The following is a 26,777-nucleotide window of genomic DNA, read 5'->3' as shown; positions in this document are numbered from 1 at the left end:
CTGACCTCTCATACAAACAGCGGTGGCCTGTGTGAACGTGCGACTCTCCTGACATCTGGACAACATGCTGTCTTTCACTCTGAGACAACTTGCACGGGTAAGAACATCACACTGGCCCTGCCATTCTTCATGCTAGCTTTCTGCTTACTGTATGTTCTGTGAAGAAGATAACAGGTGAACTAGCCTGCTGATCTAGCTAGCCAGTCAGACTCAACTAAACGTCACATTGAACTGTCTTGAACTGATACTTTTTCTCTCGATGGATGATCACGAACGGCAGGAGATATTTTTTCTGCGATCTCTGACTATTTCCTTGCTATTTTTCATTTATAAAAGCTGTACTAACACCTCAGCACCTCACTGATAAGCTAGCATTGCTAGCTGCCTGCCTGTCAGTCCATGCATGCTGCTGTGCATACTTGTCATGCAATGATGCAACACTGTCGGGTCTGTTTCATCATGAGCTGACCTGAGTCAGTCCCATAGGGTTAGGTCAGTGCATATGCATATGTAGTGACCTAAGTTGTTCAAAACCACTTAGCAAACATTAGTACAAGTTAACTTGTTGTAAATCCAGCTACTAACCAATTCGATTATTTTGGGGAAATAAATGTGGTCATTATTACTGCTCATTTATTACATTATTATCATCCATGTGTATATTCAGTCGGATTTGGTGCAGTTTAGTCAAAACTGTAATCAGGACAGCTTTTTGTTTTGTCTTTATACAGACAGTCATAAATAATTATTAGATGACCCTGACACCAGAGTTCAAAGTGCAGAGGGGCTGTCTGCTACTGTAAACGTGTAAATATTAACTTATTTCCTTGAAGTACAGTCCTTGTGTAATGTATTATGGCTGCTTTTTGTCCCATTACACAAGTAATAATAGTCTTATTTATCTGTCATGACTATGCTACCAGTGTGGCAAGTGTGCATAATAGTAAAACCCTGTTTGATAATTAAGCTTGTTTCATAGGATCTGAAAACCACTCGGAAGAGTGTTATTATTACTATTTGTAATTATTTCTATTAGTAATCTTAGTATCATTAACAAAATACAGCATTGCATCTCTTATGACGACTCAACATGCTATTATTCTTGTACACATATACTGTAATCATATGGTAATTTCAAGATATATACAATCTCAGTGAACTTGAAATATTGTCTACCAGTGTACCAAGGTCAAGGATAGTTGAATAATACCTTAATTTTCAAAATTATTCACTATCTCCAATTGCTGTTTTCTAAATGTTTTCTGTTGTGTTCATTGGACTACAGTTCTATCATTTAACTTGCACTTTGTGTCACAAGGGAGATGGAGCTGTTCAGGACTGTTAAAAAGTAACACAGTTTTGGGGTGTAAAAAAAAAAGTTTTGTCCTAAGACAGAAACAGTTGCCAAGTTTGTGCTGACTTCTCGCATAGTCAGTTTAATCCATTTGGCCATGTTAAAGTTGAGGTTTCCCATTAGCCTGAGTGGTTCACGAGTTTACAGTACATGTGTCTCATATTGAAGCTAATTATGTAAGCATGCAGCTTCATTATAGTTCAAATGGTCTCACGAGAGGGCCTTCTTTTGGGACAAAGCCTTGTGATGCCCTCACAGAGTCAGCAATGCTCTGAGTGTGACTGTACATTCTTGTGTACTGCTCAATTCTTTTAAAATGTTGAACATTTTGTAAAATGTGAGAATACAGCATTTTTGTAAAGCAACACCTGTCTAAAGGGTTGTATGAACAAAAATCATTATCTGGAGAAAACCGATTGTGTTCTAGTTGTTTTGAGATGGCTTCTAAACGGACTACTTGCCACAGGTTCGGAATTTAGTCAAAACTAATGTTTGCAAAGCTGTTTTTTGTGTCCTATTGTGTTCATACATAATGAGCTTTTTTACTACCCTAAAATCCACATTAAATGACTCAGGACATATTTGTCAAGGCTTATGGCTTTGGAATAACGTGCCAACCTATCCTTTTCTGAAACTATTGACAGTCCCCATGTATTTTGTAACCTTAAGTAAGCCAGGGCCCAGAAATGATTGCTTATCATTTGACCCCTACAGTTCGTTACCCAACACTGGAAGTTTAGTTGATATTTTGCATGTTATGGCTTTGAGAGAAGCCAAAGCTCAGTCTTCAACCAATGAGAACCTGTGGGAGAAAGCACACCCCCCCGGTACAGATCCAAAATCATTTGAGGTCAACTTGGCTAGACTGTCAACTAAAAACTGAAGACAGACTCCGGTCTGGGGCAGCTCAAAGCAGGCCTTAACCAGCTTTTGGTATTTGTGGCATTTTGCTACTGACGATTCTTCCACACAGCAGAATTCTTTGCTCTTACATCATACAGTACGTTGGGTATGGGGTTTCCTACCTTTGAGCTTGACTCTCTGCAGCATACAGACCTCTAGCTCAGTGGTTCTCAACCTTTTCAGGCCATGACCCCCCAAAATAATCATATTTGAACTGCCCCCCCCCCCCCCTGACAAACAAGGAATTGTAGGAGTTGAGGCATTACATTTGGTTTGACTTGGTTCCACAGATAAATATCGTGAAAATAGGTGATCTACAAGCTCATAACGCCTCACAACGAGCTTGTGGATTAGCTATTTCCACAATGTTTGCCTCTTTCTTATATTATTTGATGATTGTGCCAATATTTGATGATTTTCTATTGTACTACTGCTCTTGCTAAAGTGTGCTCCACACTAGTATGTGAGCAGTAAAGAGTAAAGACAAGCTAAGCTCTCGTCCCTTTCAACTAGAACAGTGGTTCTCAACCTTTGTCATCTCGAGGACCCCCAAATTGACACTTATTTGTACTTTTTACCACTTCCCTCTTGTGTGCTTGATGTTTTACCACCCTGCTGAGGCTGCTAGCTGCTTTGCACCATTCCTCACGGCTACCACCGTTGGCAAAGTGAAAGTCCCACTTCAGCTCTCCACCGTTGGCAAAGTGGAAGTCCCACTTCAGCTCTCCGGTATCGTGCATAGTTTGCTCCAAATACCAAGACTAAGCTAGTGCGAGATGGGTTAAACCCTGATGAAACCGGCTTACCTCATGAGTCATGACTCTAGTTCTTCTATTAACCACTTACAGTGTGCCCTATTCACAAAATGTCAAAAATAGCTGCAAACTCACAATGTGACGCATTGTGAGGCATCTAAAATGGTATAATGGCTATAATGACATGCCCAAAGTATAGGGACGACAGGGTGAAAGTGGTAAACAGCTTAAACCCTATCCACGAGTTTCCAACGCCCCATAGTGCATTGCGCAGACGTCTGTACCGAGCTTCCGGCGCCGATTTACAAGCTCACAACGGGTTGCATCTGCGACGCGACGTGAGCTTGTATGTCTGCTGTTAAACCCGGAAGTTTGGTCCCGATGGTCTCCAGTAAACTCCCGCGGAAACTTGTGGATACATTTTGTGGACCTTGTTCCCCTCCTTTAATCCCTACACCCATATCTCTTCAGCGTAAATGGCCGATCTACCATCTCACAATGTGACGCAAGCTTGCATATCATTTTAGCTGAATGTTTGCCAATTATGACGGGGTTAAATCTCAGTCGCCGGATTGTCTTCGGACCCAAAAGCTCTGGCATGAATCATGATCACTCTAATCACAGCCTAGGGAACAGAAGCAGCAGATAAACATAGTTTGACAATTATTCGGAATTACATTATGCCAGTGGATATACAACTGAAAGTTCAACCCAAGTTCAAAATCACTTTACGTTGCGGTACACCTGATTGATTGATTGGTTGATTGAATACTTAATCATTAGACAGAAATGCAAACGGCACGAGGTACAGTCCCACATTTGGGCAGTGGCGTAAAGTAACTTCAGTACATTTACTTAAGTACTACTGACTAAGTAAAATTTTTAGGTATTTGTACTTTACTTGAGTATTTCCAATTTCCATTACTTTTACTTATACTCCACTACATCTCGGATCCAAACATTGTACTTTTACCCCACTACATTTATTTGGAAACTTACTGGAAACTTATTTGGAAAGTTACTGGTTACTTTACACTACAGATATACAGTACATGTATTTAAACATACATGAACCACTTTAGCCCTATTTTATACCATGTGTAAAATGAAATGTACTACTTTTCCACCATAACACAAAAAAGGGCCCTGGGGACTTGTTTCCATTTTGGTCCTAAAACCTTATCCTCAGTTCACGTTTTTTACACCCCTTGAATACATTGCAGCTTACAGAGAGAAATACCTGTTCACTTTGCTGCTGTATTTTATAGATAATGGGTAGGAGGAAATGATTGGTTATTTTCAGCTTTACGTGGGGAAGAAACATTTTTCCTTTAACTTGAAAATAACTAGCACTGTGTAAAAAGATTGAAAAATTCTTCTTTGGAAAAGCGCTTAATTTGACATGGTGTACTGGATGCGTTTCTTTCTTTTTTTGGGGGGAGGGGGTCAGATATTACTGCTTCTAAAATACATCCCGCTGAACATACTGTGTGAGAGCTATGGGAGAGTGAAAGAGGATACGACAGGTCACGAGTATGACCCGAGCTCAACCCTCACATTCACAAGAGCCACGGCGTTTAGTATCTCAATCCGGTAGGTGTCCGGGGTGACGGGGTCGACGGTGCGGAGCTCTGCTACAGCACAGTGTCATCTTCTGCGTTGGATATCTGGCGTGGAGATTACAGCGGTAATGCCGTGATCTTCACCTCAGCCTCTTCCTGCTGCTGGAGATTGGCTTTGTCGCCGGCGGTGCTTAGCGTTCTGATTGTTGCTCTGACAATCTCTTGACCTGATTGAACCGAAGGTGCTCTTCTTGAGTACACATAGTGTAACACACACACACACACACACACACACACACACACACACACACACACACACACACACACACACACACACACACACACAGACACTCATCACACACACAGTACATCCTCCTTCACTACGGGCTGGATTTCTCAGTCTGGTGTCATCCAGGCTGAATCACAGGGCAATTTGTAACGGGCAGCCTTCCTATTAGTCTGTGACACAGAGAGAGAGAGAGAGAGTCAGACTGACTGATGCCACTGCCCTGGTGACATAGGGATGGGACGATATGAAAATGTCATATCACGATTATTGTGACAAAAGAAATCGCGATTTGCGATATTATCGCGATAATCAAAATCCATTATCCCGGGGCAGAACATTTGACAAAAAATTGCAGATCTACAAGCTCACAACGCGTCGCAAGGCGACGCGTTGTGAGCCTGTAGATCGGCTATTTTTTGGCAAAGACATTTGATAGAGTGAAAAAAAGACTGTATCAAGTACGTATATATAAGTACCTTTTACCAAAGGATTTAAGTGGTTCAGCTCGGCAAATAAAAGGTGAATTGATTCCAGTGAGTGCATGATGGAGGACGATATCACGATAAATTAAATCTCCATGATACCATTATCGTGAGTTTTTTATCACGATAAACGATAATATCGCGTATCGTCCCATCCCTAGGTGACACCTCTGCTTCCCTTAGTTCTAGGGCTGCAACTATCCATAATGTTTTCTTAGCCATTATTCTATCCATTCATTTTGTGACTCATCGAATAATCGAGAGCACAAAATAGCGATAACAGCCGATCTATACGCTCACAGTAATAGTATATTGGCTATTTGTGCGCTATTTTCACGCTATTTTATTTTAAGTGGCGCGAGACAAGGAGAGACAAGTCTACAAGGAGACGGAGGACAGTACCCCTGAGGGACCCCACTTTGAGAACCAATGGTCTCTAATCCAGGGGTCTTCAACGTTTTCAGGCCAAGGACCCATTAGCTGAGAGAGAGATGAAGCAGGGACCCCCACAACCTGTTCAAAGATTCCATATAGTTTCATTGTTTGACAGCACAATCAGTGTATTTTTGATTCATGTCAATTTGTGTTTTCATATATTTAACCACTTGAACCGTCAATACTTAATAAACTTGACCTTTCACTCTGTACTAAGTCTGCTCCTTTTCCCCTCTACACCAAACCTCTTTGCCGAAAATAGCCGATCTACAAGCTCACAACGCCTCGCAGCGCAAGGCGTTGTGAGCTTGTAGATCTGCTATTTTTGGCTAAAGTTCTCTGAATATGGGCGCTAGGGTTCAAGTGGTTAATATAAAGAAGGAGAAAAACATTTCCTATCACACAAAGATTTGGAGGACCCCCTGTAGTAACTCTGAGATCCCCCTAAGGGTCACGGACCCCCTGTTGAAGACCTCTGCTCTAATCTGTAACATGTCTTTCCAGACATAGCCTACAACAGTATCAGAACTGCTCATCCATTGCCACCGCAAGTTTAACCGCCTCTGTTATTTATCTGTTATCTGTTTCTGCATGTGTTCACGTGAGATGAGGTGTTGCTCTAGCAAGCCCTATAATATTAAATAACCCAAAATGATATAGTGTGTGATAGGGATGGGAAGATAAGCGATATTATCGTTTATCGTGATAAAAAACACTCACGATAATCGTATCGTGGAGATTTAATTTATTGTGATATTGTCCTCCGTCATGCACTGGGATCAATTCACCTTTTATTTGCCAAGCTGCATATCCAGTACCATAAACCCTCTATTGGTAAAACGTTCTTAGTTATAATATACGTTCTTGATACAGTTTTTCTTCACTCTCTATCAAATGTCTTTGCCAAAAAATAGTAGATCTACAAGCTCACAACGCGACACGTTGTGAGCTTATAGATTGGCTATTTTTTGGCAAATGTTCCGCCCCAGAATGATGGATGTTGGGGATATTTTGATTATCACGATAATATCGTAAATCTGATTTCTTTGGTCACAATGATCGTGATATGAAATTTTCATATCGCCCCACCCCTAGTGTGTGATGCGCCGTTATTTAAAGATCTTGTAGTGTACATGTTTGAGATTATAGAGAAGAGAATAAGATTATCCTGTAGTAGTGTGTGTGATGCAACCATTTTCCAAATCGTATAAAGGTAGGCCAACAGATAACAGACACATGTTGATATTTAATTACTGCTCTGTATCTATTCTATACAAGTATCTTTTTTCATATAATTATATGGAGATGGCTTTAAAAAGGTGACTTTTAGGTAGCGGAGTGGAACTTCCCTGTGATGACATCACGAGTGGAGGAAGTGTTAAATGTATGTCTATTATTCAAAACCAGCTATATTTGCAATGCTCTGGGAGCCTCTCTACCGTAAACAACGTAAAATTTTACTGAAGATATAAATATCGATGTATTTGTTTATAGGGACTTTAGGTGAATTTAACAGGGTGACCTAACTTCCTCCATTTATTGTTTAAGGGAATGCCACATTTTAAGTTAAGTACAGTTTTTTTTCCCCATGATTTGACCATCCAGTATTTAAAATGATATGCTGTCCCGCCAGTTTTAATTTAAGATTTTAAAACTCCTGTAGCGGGGCTTAAAGGAGTAGTTCACCCCCAAAATGACTTTTTTCTATTGATTACTCACGCCATGGAGTCTTCAGTTCAATAATATTTTTTTGTTTTTGTCGCATTCCTACGACAAAAAATTGATTATAGTGAATTTACCCCCATTGATTCCGGATGGGGACCCAAATGCTTTCGGGTCCCCATCCAGAATCAATGGGTGTACATTTATTGTAATACATTTTTTGTCTTAGGAACGCACCAAAAAACTAAAATATTATTCAACTCAAGTCTCCATGGCGTGAGTAATCAATAGAAAGTAGGTCATTTTGGGGGTGAACTACTCCTTTAACTGTGACAACCCTTTTCCTTCTGCTTCGTCGGGTCCCTCAGTCCTCTGCTATATACGGTGCATTCTTCTTTCTTTCTTCTCATCCTCCGTATTACAAGGCTGATTGTTGTTTGTAGTAGCCGGTTGATGGACAGCAGTCATCTGAGAAATTGACTCCTGAGGATCCCGGCACAGGAAATGGGACAGAAACGATGTGATACGTACTGCAGTCGGCCTAAATGAAATGATACTAGTTCTTTTTCTTCTTTTTTCTTTTTTCATCCTCTTCTGTCACGGTCACAGATGTTTGACAGGAGTGACAAAACCTCCTGCCGACATGGAGTCGACAGTGTCACCTCGTCTGTGACGGGGGGCTGTTCCCATCTGTGTTGGATGTTGCACTTTTGTTTTTTTCTTCTCCCTGCCGTAAAGTTTTCGTCAAGTTCACCTTCAAACGGCGGCCTGATCGGGCCTCCTAAAAATAGTCCCCCTTCTGTGTGACAGATCTGGTGCTTTGCATCTTGGCTCTGACTTTTCCCGGGGATCAATTAATCATGTGTTTATTAATTATATTCCCGTAATGACAGGCGGCACGGGGATGGGACACGCGATAGACTGGCAGGCACGCGGCAGACAGGCCTGTGGGAAAGGGAAAGGACAGCAGGATGCGCCCCACGCGTTGTTTGTTTTTTGGGGGGGGATCTGGAGCTGTCCTGGAACGGGTCCTGGCGAAGACGGGAAGTAATAAAAACGGCACACACTGACTGAAGTGCCACTCGGCTCTGCTTGTTTAGCAGCTTACGATGACATGAGGAGGGAGGGATGGGGTGGGACGAAGACTCCTAGTTAGACAGGCGCCCTTGTCTCCTCCACAGTCAGCAGCAGCTCTCTTTAACAGGCAGCGCCGGTTGGCGTGTTTGCCTCCTCTGCCGCTGCTCGCTGGCCTTGGTTGGCGTCCCAGCAGAAGCGCAGACAGCGAAGGACGGTTCCTATCAGGGTTTAACGACCCGTGTGATTTTTTTCGGTGCAGGGGATGTGTCCTCGCAAGGCAGGCCGACCTGTCTCCCTGGGCGCCTTTAGTCTTCCTCCCAGAATCCCGGTCGCCCCCGCTCCACCCAAAAGTACCCCCTCCGCTGCCACTGGTGACGGAAGGCCAGGGGAGAGGAATCACAAAAATCAGCCGCTAATGTGCCAACCTCGTCCCCGGGCGTGTCATCCCCCCTGTCCCCTCGGCTACACTGGGGAGCAAAAGAAAGATGAAGGCAGGAGGAAGAGACCGGCCGCAAGGGAGTAGATGGCCTGACTGTTAGGCTGCTGCTAAGGATAGAGAGAGAGAGGGCACACTTCAGCTGACTTTATAAACTGTAGAGTAGACAGAACTGCAGTGAAACACTATGGTTTCTTTTTTCTTTCTTTTCTTCCCGTTGATGTTTCTTAGTCTGACTTGACGCTCTCTGCATGTACAGTATCTTCCACCCTTTTTCAGTTTCCCCCCTCGCATGTAGTCCATGGTCTTAGGGAGGGTGTACAGTAGTAGATTAGTGGTTCATGTAGTCCATGGTCTTAGGGAGGGTGTACAGTAGTAGATTAGTGGTTCATGTAGTCCATGGTCTTATGGAGGGTGTAGTAGATTAGTGGTTCATGTAGTCCATGGTCTTATGGAGGGTGTACAGTAGTAGATTAGTGGTTCATGTAGTCCATGGTCTTATGGAGGGTGTACAGTAGTAGATTAGTGGTTCATGTAGTCCATGGTCTTAGGGAGGGTGTACAGTAGTAGATTAGTGGTTCATGTAGTCCATGGTCTTAGGGAGGGTGTACAGTAGTAGATTAGTGGTTCATGTAGTCCATGGTCTTAGGGAGGGTGTACAGTAGTAGATTAGTGGTTCTCAAATGTGTCCATGTCAAGGACCCCCAAATTAAGATATATATATATATATATACTAGAAAAAAAGCCCCTTGCGGGGGCTTCTCCCATGCTTCTCCCCACCGGGGGAAATGGATGTGCTGTGGCAGCGCGCCGCATCCAGTTGGGGTTACCGCGCGGCACTTCACGTGCGTCGATACCGCGATGGGACGCTGCGCAGCTGCCCGCGTTCAGTGTGTGCTCCACTTTATGTCCCTAGTGCCCAGTTGTCTAGGTGGCCGCCTCTCCAAGTGCCCACATATCCCTATTGGCCAGTTAAAGGGAATGGCCTCAGCAAGGCATTTTTGTATTATGTCTTTTACACAATTGAACAACGGACAGTCGGACGCAGAGTTAGCAGAAATGCGGACAGACTGGCTGGTACGTATTCTGATTAAGGTAGTGAGATAATATCCAAGATTTATCATGAACAAAAAGGCACACATGGACACTAATGGTAAAATACGCCAACACAACCTCCTCCAGTCCCTTAAGCGGCCGTGGCCCAATTAGGCTTATTTCCTGTGGAAATAATAAGCCTCGGCTTTCTAGGATCTCCTTTTAGTTGACCTTGTAGCAGTGATTTGTACTGTCATGAAACTGTACTTTTTTCTATTGCAAACTTTATAGATTTTTCAACCACCTCCCCACCCGGTCTGGGCTGTCTGAAAGTGAGTTAGTCTTTTTTAGCACCAATATAATAGGAGTCAGGAGAAATCAAATGGCGAAAGTAGGCACGTTCTGAGACATGTCGACCCGTTGATTGTTGTTAATATTTGGGGTTTTTGATGTTGGAAATTACATTAATGCCTCGCTGGTATGTTTTTTGTGTATTCCACTATTCCTCATCCTACCCCTGCTCTCCATTGCAGAAAGCAACATAACGATTGAAGCTTGCACGTTAGAGTAGCGTCCCTCCGTCAACACAATGTTACATGCGTAGGCTATTTAGTTACACCATAGCATTTGCACGTTCGCGAATGTGTCACTGTGTGCGTTCGGCGTGCGTGCTCTATTAACGCATTATTATGATACACGATCCAGTGGTTATGAAGTGAGGCAATGTTTTTTGTGAACATGGATCGGAGAGACAGAGAAACAGACAGGTTTTCACTGCAGCGCACGCACGCACGCACACACACACACACACACACACACACACACACACACACACACACACACACACACACACACACACACACACACACACACACACACACAGGACGGAGGACGGTGTATCTTTCTCTGTCTGTATCCGATCCGAGGCATTTTAACGGTCCGGTCGCGCCCCCCGCCGCCGCCGAAAACCGAAAGAGAAAAAGTGTTTCTAAAAGCTGTTTATGTGTTTGCAGCGTGTGTGCAGCTTGTGCATTAACAATACTATCCGTGTCCGTGTTGTGTCCAAAAATGCCATACGATTGTCTGCCTGCTGCTGCTGCTGCTACTGTGTGAGATATGGGACGTTCGCAAACGAATCAAGTCTTGTGAACGGCTCTTTGAAATGAACGATGGGATCCGGTTCGTAGTAGGGAGCCGTTCCTTTTGTAAATGAAGAGTGGTGGGAAAAGTACTCAAATTCTTTACTTAAGTCAAAAAAATATCAATACTGCAATCCATGTGGAAATACTCTGCCACAAGTAGAAACCTGGAATGTTAAGTAAAAGTACAAAAGTCTTGGTATCAAAATGTACTGTAAGAATGTCCTGTTTCACAGGTTTTACAATGAATAAAATGTAAAAAAAAGAAAAGAAATAAAAAAATAATTTGTGAGCTTGTAGATGGGCTATTTTCAAATAGCAGGTATGTAGGCTACATATGTATGTCAGAAATACATTTATATAGGGTTGAAGTTATTTGTAATCATAATCAAGATCTACATAGTAACTCAAATGAGTCAGTCTTTTGAACGGCTCTTTGAAAGGAACGGATCCCAGAGATCCGGCTCACTTCAGAGAGCCATAAATCCCATCTCTACTTGTGTGCACTGCAGTCGCACATGCGCAGTAGGGTGGGAGGGGGGTCCTAGCGAGAGGTGGCTAAAATATATGCCTGTATAAAAAATAACGTTTTATATTAATTGTTTGACATTTAAGTACAATCATGGCGGCAAACATGCTTAGGCCCTTTCCAGAGTATTGAGCAGTGTACATGCCGATCGGGGAACCGTGACGTTCACTGGTTTGCTGGGAATAGGCCTTCATGGCGTACATGACCTAGCTCTCCAATTATAATATTAAGATATAACTATTCATTTACCGAATGTCTGACTGTCCGTCCGGCGTCCACCGTCTATCCCCATGTTGACATCACTGATGCTAAACAGTGTCCCCGCCATGGTAGCCTCGGAAACCCAGGCTTTTGGCGATAGGAAGAAAAAGAAAAGCCTTGGGTAACCTGCTGCCATTTCTGGCATAGGAAGTGGGAGGCTGGCCATGGCACAGATCGTGAACCAATAGGATCTAGCGGCTGTTTTCAGCCGGTGGATCTGCCCCCTCTAGACCAAAATCAGCCTGTGTTAGGGAAGGCTACTGCCATGGTAACAGCCACATGCTGAAACAATGCCCGACATCACTGACTGACCCTGACATCACTGAGTGACATCGCTGACTGACATCACAGAACAACCATATATGGGCATAAACGGGTGAAACAGTCTGCATGCTGACATCACTGACATTAAACAGTGTCGCCACCAGACATCACTATTACAGTGCCCAAATTTGGAGAAGATGACATCACAGACTGGCTTTGACACGGATAAGAGATCTCCATAGTATGGGCATGAAAGGGACAGACAGACACAAGGATACAACGGGTATTGCACAACTGGACGTCATGGTTCTGAGACTTCTCAGGGACATTCAATCCCTCATATACTGTGCACTCATACTATGCACCGGGTGCAGGACTAGTATATACTATACAGTATATATATTTGGGCACCGTGGAGGATTTGCAGTTTTTTTTAGCTTGTTTCTAAAGTACCGCCGGGCGCCGGCTACCTAGTACCCACCGGGGGTCTGAGTCTGACACTAATTGGCGTATTAAACGCCTCGTTCAAATAAATGCCTAGTAGGTTCTTGCGCGGCCCCTCCCTTCGCCAGCTATATCTCCCGGTGGCGGAGCGGAGCTGCCCCTACCGTCACGGGTCCTGTGTTGAATGGACGCATTCGATAGGCTCCACTGGGAGTGTAGTTTTGGCTGGCAATGCTGGCATATCTTTTCTGTCGAGCATTTTGTCTGTTTAATGTCCAAAGATTTGCCAGTAAGCCTTCTTCTATCCTTTCCATGGTGTTAATAATCCCCCTCCTTGACACCAACGTGGCGAAATGTAACCAAATGATGGCCTGGTGCAGGGCAGGCAGTGCAAAAATAAATAAAAAGCCTGTTGCAATGCAACTTAGTGCATGTTGCAATGCATGTTTTTTTGCATACATGTTTTTGTTTACACCCATGTAGAATATGTCTTGTTTTTTTTACTCACCCCAGTGACCTAAGCAGCGTCCAGCGTTGCGCTAATTGCTTTCTAATGATGTGGGAAGTGAAGCTATCCCTCACACACCAGCACACCTGTACAACATGGTAGTTGCTGTATGAGTGATGGACAAGCGCTTTGACACACTGGTCATAAATAATCATAATATTGTTTACATTCCAGGTATCACCCTTCAAAATATGTCCCCCCCCTCTTCTCCTCAGTTCCATGCTACCATGCTGCTAATAAAACTAGAGAAGTGATTTATCATCAAGATTGAATGGATTCCATTCCTCAGCAATTAATTCTCTGAAATTGGTTATGATACTGAAGCTATCAGCTCTCCCTCAGCAGGCCCTCTAGACCTTCCCAGTTGGTTTTAATTTTGGTGGGATCATTTAAACGGAGTCCTATCCTTTTACACATAACAATGTAACTGCATCCTTACCCCGAAGAACACAATGGGTACTCTCTCCAATCTCGATTGGAAACCATATCCACAACCAGAAGTGCTGTAAGTAGGTCAGAGGGGCTTGTTGGCAGGTTAGCGTTAACCCACAAAGGTACTGTATCAATCATCCGTATTGATGTGTTCAGTGGGGGGACTGGATGTGACCACATGAACCCTAGCGTCTCTATTCTAGGGTGAACATTTGGCCGAAAATAGACGATAGCCTACATGTTTCACACACACGCAAATGTCCATGTACACTTACTCAAATTTGTTTAGCCATTTCTTTCGATATTGAAACATATTCCTCGATATGTCATTGCAAAATCTGCCAAAAGCAAGCAGGGGACATTGAAAAAATGCGAGTGATTGTAGTCTTGATTTGAGAATCTGTACATGATGATTCGAGAGGTTGTAAACTGAAATGTGTACGTGTGCAGGGCAGGGCGCGAGCGTGTTTTTTTTCTTCTTCAGATTCCATTATACACGTGTGTAAATTCCGAGTTACACCTGCGTGGATATTTAAGTACAACTGTTCAAATCGCAAAATACACACGAATTTGCAACAAATCTGTCGGCGCCCGTTCAATAAAGCGCTGCCGGAAACCCTGAACTCTGACAGTATACAAATGGAAGGGGTTCATTTGGTTCTATTTGTAGTACACTGTCAGAGTTAAGGGGAGACCTTGCAATTTGAACGTTTGAGAAACACTCGTATAGACGGAGGGAAAAAGAGCAGGTCAAGGATAGAGCCTTGGGTTAACTAAGTATAGAGTTTAATAAGTTAATGTTTAGTCATTGTTAAAGAAAGAAATAAACATACTTATTAAAAAAACAAGAGACGGAGCAAGTGAAAACCATGTGGACTCTGCACTCGCATGATCAGCCATTGGAGCAGAAGCAGCAGAAAACTTGTCAGCCTCAGTCCAGATTAGATAAGCAGGAAGTGCTGAATGTGTTCTCTCTACCGTCTTCAGTACACTGGGGCAGTAAAAGCCGTAAAAAAAAAAACATAGTTGGTAGAATTGCTGATAGAGGCATAATTGAACAACCACGCTGATTATTGATATCATACAAACAGGCCATCTTCTAATTATACCAGGCTTACATTACATATTAGAGTGCAAGAGAAGATGAAGGGTATGGCACATAGTACTGTAGTAGTAGTAGTAGTAGGGAGGAGAAAAGCTATGAGACTGAAATGTTGCCTTTATTCATGTTGGACAAATCAACTGCGGCGGCGCTGCACGTTGGTTGAAATGTGTAAAGAATGATCAAAGGCGCTCAGAGATTGTGTTCTACTATATATGTCTTCATATCTTTAACAGTCCTTGTTTGAGATGAGGGCTCGACTCAATCCTTCTCGATTAAATGATGCACCATTAATACCACCAAGTGGCTTTCAACTATTATTAATCAGGGGCTCGCGTAAAAAAGATATTTAAAATATATATATATATATATTTATATATATATATATTTTTTTAAGCCCACTTGACACCGCAGCCACGTTGAAAAACAATTGAGCATTATAAATTGATGGGCCTGGACACCAGTATGATGACCGGCGCATTTCTGATAACCCTTTTAATGCGACCCACCCAACTTTTTGGCGCTGAAAATGAATTGGTCTTTTATTGCTGCTTTTATTGGCTTCCATATCTCCCAATGAAGCTTCAGGCCCAAAGAATTAAGTCAATTCAGATTCAAGTGTTTTACACTTGCATTCTAATGTTGGCCAGTTTGTGAAGCTTTCATATCAACTCTGAATATATATCGTGATGTTATCATTACCGAGGACCAAATATCGCAACAGTATCATCGTGGGTTTCTCCCCTAGTATGCATTAAGGTGTAATTAAATTGTGATTGACAAGTCTCACTTCTCTGTCTTTCTGCAACCCCCAAACAATCCTCCTTGTCCCTCTCTAGCCACTGCGCCAGCGCGTCCCACTGGCCCTGAGCGTACGGGGGCAGCAGTCCTATGCCGCGGCGCCGGCGCTGGAGGAGGAGCGTGGGTGGACGGGACAGGACAGCCTGGCCCAGGACGACCCAGAGATGTGGGACCTGCTGCAGAAGGAGAAGGACCGACAGTGCCGCGGCCTGGAGCTCATCGCTTCTGAGGTAACGGAGCATCTGAGATGTTATTTTACTGATCATGTTTGTTCAGTTCTCCTTGTTTTAGACTTACCAGCTGTGAAACCTCAATACCATGAGGATTTGATTCACTTTTTCTTAATTATTTCTTAAGAAATTAATTATTTTCACGTTTTAAATGCTTTTTATTTTTTGCCCAAACGACTCAACGCACAACCCGCCGGTGAGGCATTTGGACAAATAAGGTTAAATTAATTAATTAAATTAGGAAAAATGCTATTTTATTCTTCTCTCAGCTTGTTCCCATTTCCTCAGCACTTCAGGCATTCATGCTGAATTTTCCATAAAGCGAATGAATGGTTCCCATATGGAATAAAACATTTTTAAGTGATTCACCCCGTTGACAGACAGGAACACAGCTCCCTGAGCCACTGACTTAAGTGTGGCCTATTTGCATTTGTCAATGATGAAGCTATGAGGTGTTAAGAATGGAGCAAGCATTATGTTTTATTTGCTTTATTTTTGTTTCTTAAGAAGAATGTGTGTAGAGTTAGCTTTATGTCCAGCATTTATTGCATTCTATACCTCCCTATAGAACTGTAATGTTACTTGTCACACTCCCACATAGTGGAACAGTGTTCCTTTTGTCTCTGGGAAATGTTCATTAATGTGTGTAGTTTAACTAGAGATATACAGTATATGGGCATATTAACCAAATAAATTGTAATAGCCCTAACCTCATATTCATTGTTGGAGTTTGGGCCTCTTAACTTAAGCATATGGTACCCCACACTTCCTGAGACCTCCTGCATATTCTCCCTCCAGGCATTCAGACAGCCCACAGACACCTCGGTACAGTAGAGTAGAGCTAGAAACCAACTGGTATATATTAGGGCATTCACGAATAGTGATTTTTAGAATTCGAATTATTCGACCTCAAAGTATTCGAATATTCGGAATTCGACGGTATTTTTGTAATCTAATAAATCATTAAAACGCTCCTTTGCGAGCCTTAAAAACAACCAGCAATTAACGGGTTAACCTCTGTTCGTGAAATAACAGCCATCGATTGGCTGTGAGAGGTTTTCACTGGTGGATGCAGAACTCAAGCAGCAGAGAGAGAACGGACCCTTTGGAACAGACCTACAATGCACAATGCGTCGCGGATAGACGCGTTGTGAGCTGAAACTTGCGACGAAAAACGAGTTCATTTTACTAGGAAAACTCCGAAAATAACTGTTCAAGCCTATCCTATCTATCTTCAACAACCACATTTATACTGTCCATCCTTGTTCGTTACAAGCAGTGTTGTAGGCTATTGTGAATTGTTTAGCCTCGGGATCCAGGCATTATAGTGATTGTTTGATGGGATGAACGCTATGTTAATGACTTCACACGCATGTCGTTGACACCTCCGCTACTTAGCAGGCCATTAATATGTACCGAGACTCATTCCAATGTTAATGAAGGCTGGTGTGACTCGAGTCTCGACCAGTACAACAGACAAGGCTAAGATGGGTTATGATTACATTACATCACATGCTATAGTATAGAAGTATACAGTATGTAACACAAGCTTTACAAGATCATCAATTCCACTCCAATCCGTGTCGCGAAACTCTCGACCCGTTATCATAAATAAAACGGCGGACGCTTGTACCTTTATGGTTTAAAGAGGAGATACATTTGAATATGAAGCATGACATCAACGTGGTTGCGGTGAAGCGCGGTCCGAAAGAGCTACTGTAAAGAGAAGGGTGTCCTCTAAACTGGATATACTCGGCAAGAGGAACGTAACTCAGCAGCAATAAAGTAAAGTAGCCTAAAGAATTACACACTTTTGTCAGCAACGAGCAGAGCTTGCTTGTTCTGGAGAGCCCCTCCCCTCCCCTCCTACACTGAGTGACTGTCATCTATAGTGACGGGCCAGCAGTGTATGTCGGCAGTCGGCACATCAATCACATAAGCTAGCCACTACAGTGTGGTTGGATTTGACAACAATCAAACATGAATGGATTAGAAGAAATACTAACACCAGAGCTCACAGCTGCATGTCTACTGTAGAAATATTGTTTGTCACGAAAAAAAAAAAAAAAAAAAAAAACGAAAATAATATTAAAATTAATTTCGGCGATTTTTCGAATAGTGTTTATAGTAATCGAATAGTGTTTTGATATTCGAATATTCGAATATTCGAATATTCGGTGAATGCCCTAGTATATATCAACTCCACTGTGTGTCCATTACTATACAACGGAATAAGGGTGACCGTGGAATAGGAATAGATCAGTGGTTGTCAACCTTTTTTGAGCTTGCATATAACAAAGGCACAATTTATTTACATACTCTTTTATTGCTTCAGTCATCAAAGCGATTTCTGTAGGCTTACTTTTAGCTTTTAGCTCATATATATATCAGATCGTGGCCTCTCTATCGTGATACATAAACAGCCCAACTGCAATGGAATATGCTCGAAGCCACCCTGTACCTCAGGGGTTTGTTTGGGACGGATATCTAATCCAATTTATTTACATTTCAAAACATTTCCCTTTGGACCACCTGCAGACCTAATGTTTCTAACAGTGTTCTAAAGCATTATGAGTATTTATGAGTTCTACAGTGTTCATATAAGCAAATCATAATGCATTTTAAGTATCTTTATAATGCATTATAGACATGGGAGTCATATCAAGTGTTACCAAAAAACACATTTTAGCCCACATATCCTCACCTAACACAACAGTGGTCCCCAAGTTGATTCTTAGTCAGGGTGGTGGTCCCTGGTTTGAGAGATTAGCCCTGGACAGACACACAGACGGGCACACACACATAGACAGACTGACTCATTAGACCCTCTTCCAAATGCCGTAAAAAATAATAGTTTCTAACCATGGTTGTTTGTGAACCACAGCCGAGATGACAGGGAAGAACATCAGCGGTTGTTTTTTGTACAGGATGTACTCCTGGCCGTGCCCTGGACCATCTGTTGGTCTTTGAAGTTGAGAAACTTCACTTTGGTTAGAGATTTTTCAGACCAGGGAGTCGGTGGCACGGAACAAAATGGCTCGAAACGAGATCCGATGCTTCGGAGAGCTTGCTCTCTATGAAAGCTCATGCGTCATTTCCCTCTACAACCCCTAGAAGGTTTATCTGCCTGAGCTTAGATCTGTGTCTTCTATTTTCCTGGTCCGACTGTCCTCTCTGTTTGATATTCGGTGGACTCGTCTCGTCGTCTGCACCTGTTATTCTGTTAGTGCACCTTCTCATGTTGGTCTGAATTTTCGATGGTATACAAAAACATGCATTTTCTAGAGCAGGGGTATTCGACTAGATTAGGCAGGGGGCCACAATTGTAAAAATGACTTTTAAGTCGGGGGCCACAAGTAAGACCGGGTTGGTGGTTAACCGTTTTTGACCGTATGTTGTGTGTACTAAGGACACACACTAAGGATAACTTAGCCTGGGCTGGCTTCCAATTTCGGGCTTTTGATCCGGTCGGGAGCGGAAGAGCTCCTACGTTTTTCTGTAGTCCAAAACGGACTACACTTTGACCGGAAACAACGACCGGAAACAGTTTTAACCCGTACTTGCGCATGCGCTAACTACTTGCGCATGCGCTAAACTGGGTTGAAACTGTTTCCGGTCGTTGTTTCCGGCCAAAGTGTAGTCCGTTTTGGACTACAGAAAAACGTAGGAGCTCTTCCGCTCCCGACCGGATCAAACGGCCCGTTTAGTAAACGAAGACCAGGCTTTCTCTCAGGGGAAAGCCTGGTGAGGCGAGGTTAAGGATAACTTATAGGGCCTGCTTCATACTGCATTCATGCCGTTTGATGTGTGATAGGATCATTTCTGTGCCAGTCCTTTATAATGTACAGGCTTTGATGTGGATGTTGAGAAAATAGTCGATAGTAGATATTAGTATGTCAGTGATCTGTGCATGGAAGTGTCTTTGTGAGAAGACAATGGGAGGCAGGCTGGCAAAGTGAAGTGTTTACATGTTCGTATCATGGAAGGTTTTTGCTTCTTTTTTGTTGCATCCGGCTGATTAGAGAACGATCTCTTATGATGTATTTCATTGATAGTGGAGAGTTGGACCATTATTCAGCCCAGGGCACTAGTGAGGATGAATGAATCATACTGTGTAAGACCTACAAGTGGTCGGAGATGTGGAAGATCCACTCAAAACTAACCAATTGATTGATTTGAAAGCCCCCAGTCAGTGATGTTGCTTGCTAGGTTTTTAATGTACTGCAATGATTCCCGGCACTCAAGAAAGGTCTTTCAGATGGGTCCCAGGGACATTTTATGAGTCCCACAAAAATTCAACAATTCAACAAAATTTTTCATAACGTGTAGCATTAACTTGTGTTAAATGCTGAGGGTTATTCTTATTAAGCCTGAAGTTGAAGTAGATGACCTTGATTGACACAGGCACCTGTCAGTCATTCTGACCTTGTGAATTATTAAATAGTGATAATGTTCGTTATCACACGTTAAGTTTTTGTTTAGGGACTGGGCTCAGTGCTGTAATTGTCTTGTTATAATAACACAGGATTTTTTCACTTTTTTGCCATCTACTCTACTGTTAGGTATGGCCATATTATCACTGCAGATGTGCTCTAAAAGTGTGAAAAAAGATTTTTTTTATTTCACTATGTCTTTAAATTGGTACATCAGTGCCATCTTCCTCCTCGATGCCTTCATGGCGTTGTCGCCCCCTTCGTGCATTATTTCCAGCAGCTTTTTAAAACATTTTCCCTTGTTTCTTTGGCAACGTGAAGTCTAGAGGTGTAATTAAACAGATTTTATTAAGTGTTTGTTAGAATTCAAGTGATTTAATAAGGATGTGTCTAATAAAATGCAGCGGAGCTAGGAAGGTGTCTCTTCTCAACACCCTGCCATAGCCTGAAGATTCCTTATTATGTCGCCTTGAGGAGATCATTGAGTGCATCCTTGCCTCATTGGTTTTAGCTGTCCACCGCACTTAAAATTCGGCATGCATTTTTAAGGCCGTGATTAAAATACGAAAAAACAGTTGCTGCTTTCCACAAACCGTTTGCAGCATTAATACATCTTTGTCCCTCCCTTTTTAAAAAGATTCTCATCTTTCTCATAGACCTCCACACCCCTTCCTCCCCCAAAAAAAGAAAAAAAGAAACAATAATTCTGAATTGTCTCTTTCGACCGCAGAAACGCTCACAGCGTGCAGTGCCTTCTGTAGAGATAAGAGTAGTGATCAGTCATTACCAAGGTGCCCAGGCACCTCTTTGTTTTCACTCTGGAGCTCTGTGCTGTGAAATGGGAATTATTTTTTCTTTATACTATTAAAAAAAAAGCCAGTTGTGTTTTTTCTTTTCTTTTTTTTATCTGGTGTTGTTCCTTTCCCTCTCTTCTGCCTCTCCTGTTTCTTCTCTCCGCCACCGTGGTTGCTCAGTGGAGTATATCAGACCCACCCCTGCCCCGTCTCAGCACAAAGCCTGACCGCTCTGCTGTGAGATAAAGCTGATATCTTCATATGGCCTCCTCGCCTCTCTGCCTCCCTCAGCAGGGCTTTCCTCCAAGGGAAACATTCATTTGTTTTACGCACCCTTGCATGCACACAGGATCTCACTCTCTTGCGCGCTCGTGCGTGCGCACGCGCGCACACACACACACACACACACACACACACACACACACACACACACACACACACACACACACACACACACACACACACACACATGCGCTCTCTCTTTCTCTCCAGCACTAAGAGGAAACAATTGCATTTCCAATTCTAATGGCTACGCAGACCTCAGCATGACTGGTGGAAGGCTCTTACAGGGGTTGTTATCTTCCTTCATCTCTTCTTGGCTCTCAGGTGGATCATTACCATAGAGCAGAGGGTGTGTGTGTGGTAGAATTTGAGAAATGGACATTGTGAGGACTATTTTCTTTATATAATTGTTGTTTTTATGGATTTTTTTATGGATTTTATTTAAAGTTGGCCTTACTATTAGCTAAAGATTCAGGGTTAGGTTTAGACATTTTATTGGTTGGGGTTAGGGCTGGAGTTATACTTGTAAGTTTGAAGATCAGGTAGTTTTGGTATGAGTACAACCAAGGCTTTAGGGTTAAAACAATGCCAAAAAAAAGGTAAAGGGGACTTAATTGTCTATTTTATAAAATTGCCACCCTAAAATATTGATGTCCTCATCAAGTATGGTAATACAGGGGTGTGCGCGCGCCGCGTATGTGCGTGGACCTAGCACGATGGACCTAATTTCTTCTTCAGTGCTTAGCCACTAAAACCCTATATATTTCGTCTGGTGACGAATAGCAAAAATAGCAAATAGCTGATCAACAATTTTACAATGCTTGTAGATCTGAGGGGTTGTTTTTTTATTCTTGAAGATATTGGTTCATTATGGAAAATGATAGCCTATAATGATGCCAGGGAGAAAGTGATTCATTATAGTGCATGTCTTTCCACATGTGGCTATACCAGGGGTTTTCAAAGTGGGTGACGGGGCACCCTGGGGTGCCGCGACGGCAGTCCAGGGGTGCCGCGGCTTGGCTCTCTGTTTTCACTAGTTTAGTACATTTTATAGATGATAAATACAAAAAGAAAGGTTTTGGACATAAAAGGTTTCCACCTGACAACGACGATATTCTATAAATTTAAGGGGGTGGGAGTGATTAAAAAAATATTTATAGGGTGCCCTGAGACAAAAAAGTTTGGGAACCCCTGGTCTATACTACGGTGCGACCGTAGTATAGGTGTGGTTGTCGCGACGCAAGTCACACTTGCAAATGAATTGCGTCCTTGTCCCTTTTATGCCCATATATGGAGATCCCTGATGTCATCGATATTAAGCCCATATCTGGGAATGCCCATATATAGACATAATGTCAATTCTCTGTTGTTTCAGCGCGACCTCACCCCTTTAGGGCGTCTTACTGGTAATAGTTATTTGTGTACTGTACACTGTGAGAGTTTACAGTCGCTGCTGAATGCCATTGAATTGAAAACACCATAAAAAAACCTTTTTACATGAACGCAACTTCTTTGCCACGCGCCACAAATGAGCGCTGTGCTCTTTTGGCTCATTTGCAGTGTTTACGGCGAGTGTTGTGTCCTGCAGCCAGTTGGTGAGTGGTGATGCTATGAGAAAGAAGTGCCGAGGTTCAATACTGCAACGATCGTCTGCAGCCGGAGGGGGATTTCTCACTATCACTTAACACACTTTAATTTGCCGTCCGTGTCCCTTCTGTCCACTGCAGCCATTGATCCATGTGTCTCTCTTTGTGTGTGTGTGTGTGTGTGTGTGTGTGTGTGTGTGTGTGTGTGTGTGTGTGTGTGTGTGCGTGTGCGTGTCTCCACAGAATTTCTGCAGTCGAGCAGCTCTGGAGGCGCAGGGCTCCTGTCTGAACAACAAGTACTCAGAAGGTTACCCGGGGAGAAGGTGAGTGCTTACACAGGCCACACACACACACACCAGTGGTGTAAAGTAACTAAGTACATTTACTTAAGTAATGTACTTGAGTATTTCCAATTTCCAATACTTACTTTTACTCCACTCCATCTCGGATCCAAATATTTTACTTTTACTCCACTACATTTATTAGAAATCTTTAGTTACTAGTTACTTTGCAGATTTAAAATATAATATTATAAAACATAAATTAAACACTTTAGCCCTATTTTATACCTAGGCTGTTTGAAAATAGACGATTTACAAGCTTGCGATGTGTTGTGAGCTTGTAGAGCTGCCATTTTCAAACATTTTGTACTTTAAGTACATTTTGATACCAACACTTTCATACTTTTACCCAAGTAGATTTTTATGCAGTATTGATACTTTACGTAAGTACAATTTGTGCATACTTTTTCCACCACTGTGTGCGCGCACACACACACACACACACACACACACACACACACACACACACACACACACACACACACACACACACACACACACATACACTTAACTCTCGTCCTAGCCTGCTTTATATAATATTACACATAGAGTATCTAGCCTCCAAAAGTCACTCAAGGTGAGGCAGAAGAGCCTTTTAGTGCATTTCCCCGTTATTATTGTTGGGTTATTTTCCTCGGATGAATAATTCTTTCTGCAACAATCACAGACGTGTTCTAATGCATCCCTCATTTGGCATTATTTGGGATTTGTGGAATTTAGGCTCGTATTAAATCTCTACAGTGTTTTTTGCTTTGTTTGTTTTGTTCATTGTTGTTGTGTTTTTTGCCGCCTACTATATTGCTTGGCTCTCTAATGTAATAACACCAAAGAATGATCAAATTGGATGGACCGCAGCCATCTGTTGTCTGCCACCTGCCGAAATTGTACTGTACTGATTTCTCCTTTTCATCCACTTTCTCTTTAGAGAATGTCCCACTGATTTTCACTTCGGTTGATTAAAAAGTTGCTTAATGTCATTGATGTATTTTTTCTACTTTTATTATAAAGGTTGATTAATTAGATCTCTGAAACACATGCACCTATGGAAAATGTACTGTACTGTTTTCTCCACTTCATCTACTTCCCCTTTAGAAATGTCCAACTCATTTCCACTTCAGTTGATTAAAAAGTTCATTAATGTCATTGATGTATTTTTCTATGTTTATTATAAAGGTTGATTAATGCCAGTGCCAGTCAATCACTTGAACCAAAGCTTCCTATTTTTGCAGTGATTAACTAATGGCAAATCACGATTTGTCTTGCTGTGTTTTAGATGGTTTTATGTACTTGTGCCCTGTCAGGTACTATGGCGGCGCAGAGGTGGTGGATCAGATTGAGCTGCTGTGCCAGAAGAGAGCGTTGGACGCCTTTGATCTCGACCCGAGCCTGTGGGGGGTCAACGTCCAGCCGTACTCCGGCTCTCCAGCCAACTTTGCTGCCTACACAGCCGTGCTCAAACCCCACGACCGCATCATGGGCCTGGACCTGCCCGATGGAGGACAGTCAGTACTCAATACTTGATGCGTGTCTCTGCCCTCATCCTTCCCACACTCTTGTATTATTTCACTCTTTCAGTCTCTCCTCCTCGACTCTCTAATTCACTCAGTCTTCTCAGTACATCTTCAATACTACAACTACGACTAAATATCGCTCTTCAGGACAGAGGAGAATGTATTCTTTTTCGTTTATTGTCCTCTGTGACAGTGAATCTCAACCATTTAAATTTCATGGACCCCAAGTTTGATCTGCATGGACCCCCATATGATATTTACAAACCTTACTTGCCAACATGTGCCAATATCTCCCCCCCCCCCCCCCCCCCTGGCTTAGATCGACGTTCCAAGGAGCGCACTACAAAATGACTAGAGTTCTAGTCTTACAAAATGTTTTCCACACCGATTATGTATGCCTTATGTTTCAGTCCATGCATGCAGAGTGCAGACTCATTGACTTGTTGCATACTGTCTTCCCAGTCTGACCCACGGCTTCCAATCTGACGTGAAGAGGATCTCCGCTACGTCCATCTATTTTGAGTCCATGCCCTACAAACTCAACGTAAGTAGAGACCTCTGCAGTTAGAGCCACATACTTATAGTTGACTCTTTGAAAGCATCGTTCAAAGGTGTTGGGACCGTGATGTAATGGTTAACATTGTTGGCTATGAGTTCAGTCATGACTTGCAGTATAAGTATATACAGGTATTGTTGAATAGGGTTTGAGGTTTCAGGGGCTGGTTTGAAGGTGGGTTAAAATCGCCATGGGGGCATCGGCAAGAATGCCAGTTGAAGAGTTGGATTCCATGTGTTATGGGTTTTATTCTATGAAACAGAGAAATACAATCAAATATACATTCAACAATATATTCATTAATCATTAATACATTCAACAATAAATTCATCATTAATGATAAACACTATGAGATATTCAAACATTTTACCAAACATATTTACCAAACAATCCAATATACAATACACCATAGACCACAGGCTAGAACATTAACACGCTACAGGTTCAACACGCTACAGGTTCATCATACTCAGATCATTGTGCAATTGCTGCATTTCATGACTACTCTACAGGTTCAGGATCACAGGTAAATATTACATTCATCACAATTAAACATATTCAATCAGGACCAAACTTACTCATTAACGCATAACAAAGTACTGTGACTCTAGGATAGTGCTCTCTCTCAGGGAGGTGTTCTTCCACCGCTGCCAAACTAGAAGTGCACAGCCAGGTTCTCAAGCAGTTTATATAGCCAGTCACTGATTAGGGAGTGAGTGCAGGTGTGGTGGGTGGAGCTGTCAATGAGGCCAGGGGGAGGGTTGGCTGCTGGTGGGACTTTTGTACAGGTATATAGGCCTATGTGTATACTTACCTGTATATATAATATATTTTAATTTGTATAGCATTGTATGTTAACTCATCCAGTGCCCGGAATCTCCACTAGAGGGTGCCCAGTGGCCAGAGAATCCACCATAGACATACGCTGTATATGCACAAGCCGTGCGCAGCCATGACGCGCGTGAACACTTGCTTGAAGTTAGCTATTGGCTACCACTCATTTTAGAAGCCCAATTTTTGGCGATTTAGCCGTGATTAAACCTTGCACACCTCATGGATAGGCATAGAACAGAGAAAATGAGCTCCAAAGATCCTGGATTTCATTGGAGTGGACGGCAAATATCGGCGGCGCGACGCTCTCGCGGGCCGATGTAAACAAATCGTGGCCGGCGGCCGGCTCAAAAATGTAGCCCGGTGCTTCGGTAAGGCCTCTGGGTGTTTAAATAATTTTATATAATATCCCGAACTAGTTTGGGATCCGCACCCCGGACGATAAAAAGGCCGAAATAAAGCCGAACTAGTTTGGGATCCGCACAAGAAGAGTTAAACAACAAAACTCCGGTGATTGGAGGCTGGTCTACCTGCTATTGAGAAATACCAGGTAGGGCCACTACTGAATTGACAAGAGTTTTTACTGTTATAGCTCAACAGTAAAAACTTTGCTGCTTGTGCTGGGGACCTGGATTTGAAACTGAAAGTTACAGATTGCAGCTTTAAATGGCATTCTTAATGTCCATCTTAATGTATTTTTTGTTATCTGCCTTATCTGCCATACAGCTACAGGTTCCCAAATT

The 26,777-nt window shown here is 42.6% G+C and overlaps 1 protein-coding gene and 1 long non-coding RNA gene across 2 annotated transcripts in view; both read left to right on the top strand.

Annotated features, from left to right (window-relative positions):
- Window positions 1-26,777, top strand: part of shmt2 (serine hydroxymethyltransferase 2 (mitochondrial)) — a 41,748-nt gene continuing 14,971 nt past the window's right edge. Inside the window, exons 1-5 of the mRNA XM_080728879.1 lie at window positions 1-97; window positions 15,509-15,700; window positions 23,039-23,118; window positions 24,438-24,638; window positions 25,110-25,191. Of these exons, the coding sequence (XP_080585005.1) occupies window positions 65-97; window positions 15,509-15,700; window positions 23,039-23,118; window positions 24,438-24,638; window positions 25,110-25,191 (588 nt within the window). The 5' untranslated portion in view covers window positions 1-64. The remainder of the gene's footprint in view (window positions 98-15,508; window positions 15,701-23,038; window positions 23,119-24,437; window positions 24,639-25,109; window positions 25,192-26,777) is intronic.
- LOC308287655 overlaps window positions 25,198-26,777 on the top strand; it is a 3,874-nt gene continuing 2,294 nt past the window's right edge. Inside the window, exons 1-3 of the long non-coding RNA XR_013962151.1 lie at window positions 25,198-25,334; window positions 25,992-26,052; window positions 26,522-26,777. The exon at window positions 26,522-26,777 is cut by the window's right edge and continues 2,294 nt beyond it. This is a non-coding gene — a long non-coding RNA (uncharacterized lncRNA). The remainder of the gene's footprint in view (window positions 25,335-25,991; window positions 26,053-26,521) is intronic.

This window comes from Nannobrachium achirus (genome assembly GCF_963921795.1).
Source record: "Nannobrachium achirus genome assembly, chromosome: 6".
Classification (NCBI taxonomy): Eukaryota; Metazoa; Chordata; class Actinopteri; order Myctophiformes; family Myctophidae; genus Nannobrachium; species Nannobrachium achirus.
The sequence above is the reverse complement of the archived record's forward strand: the minus strand, read 5'-3'. Positions and strand labels throughout refer to the sequence as shown.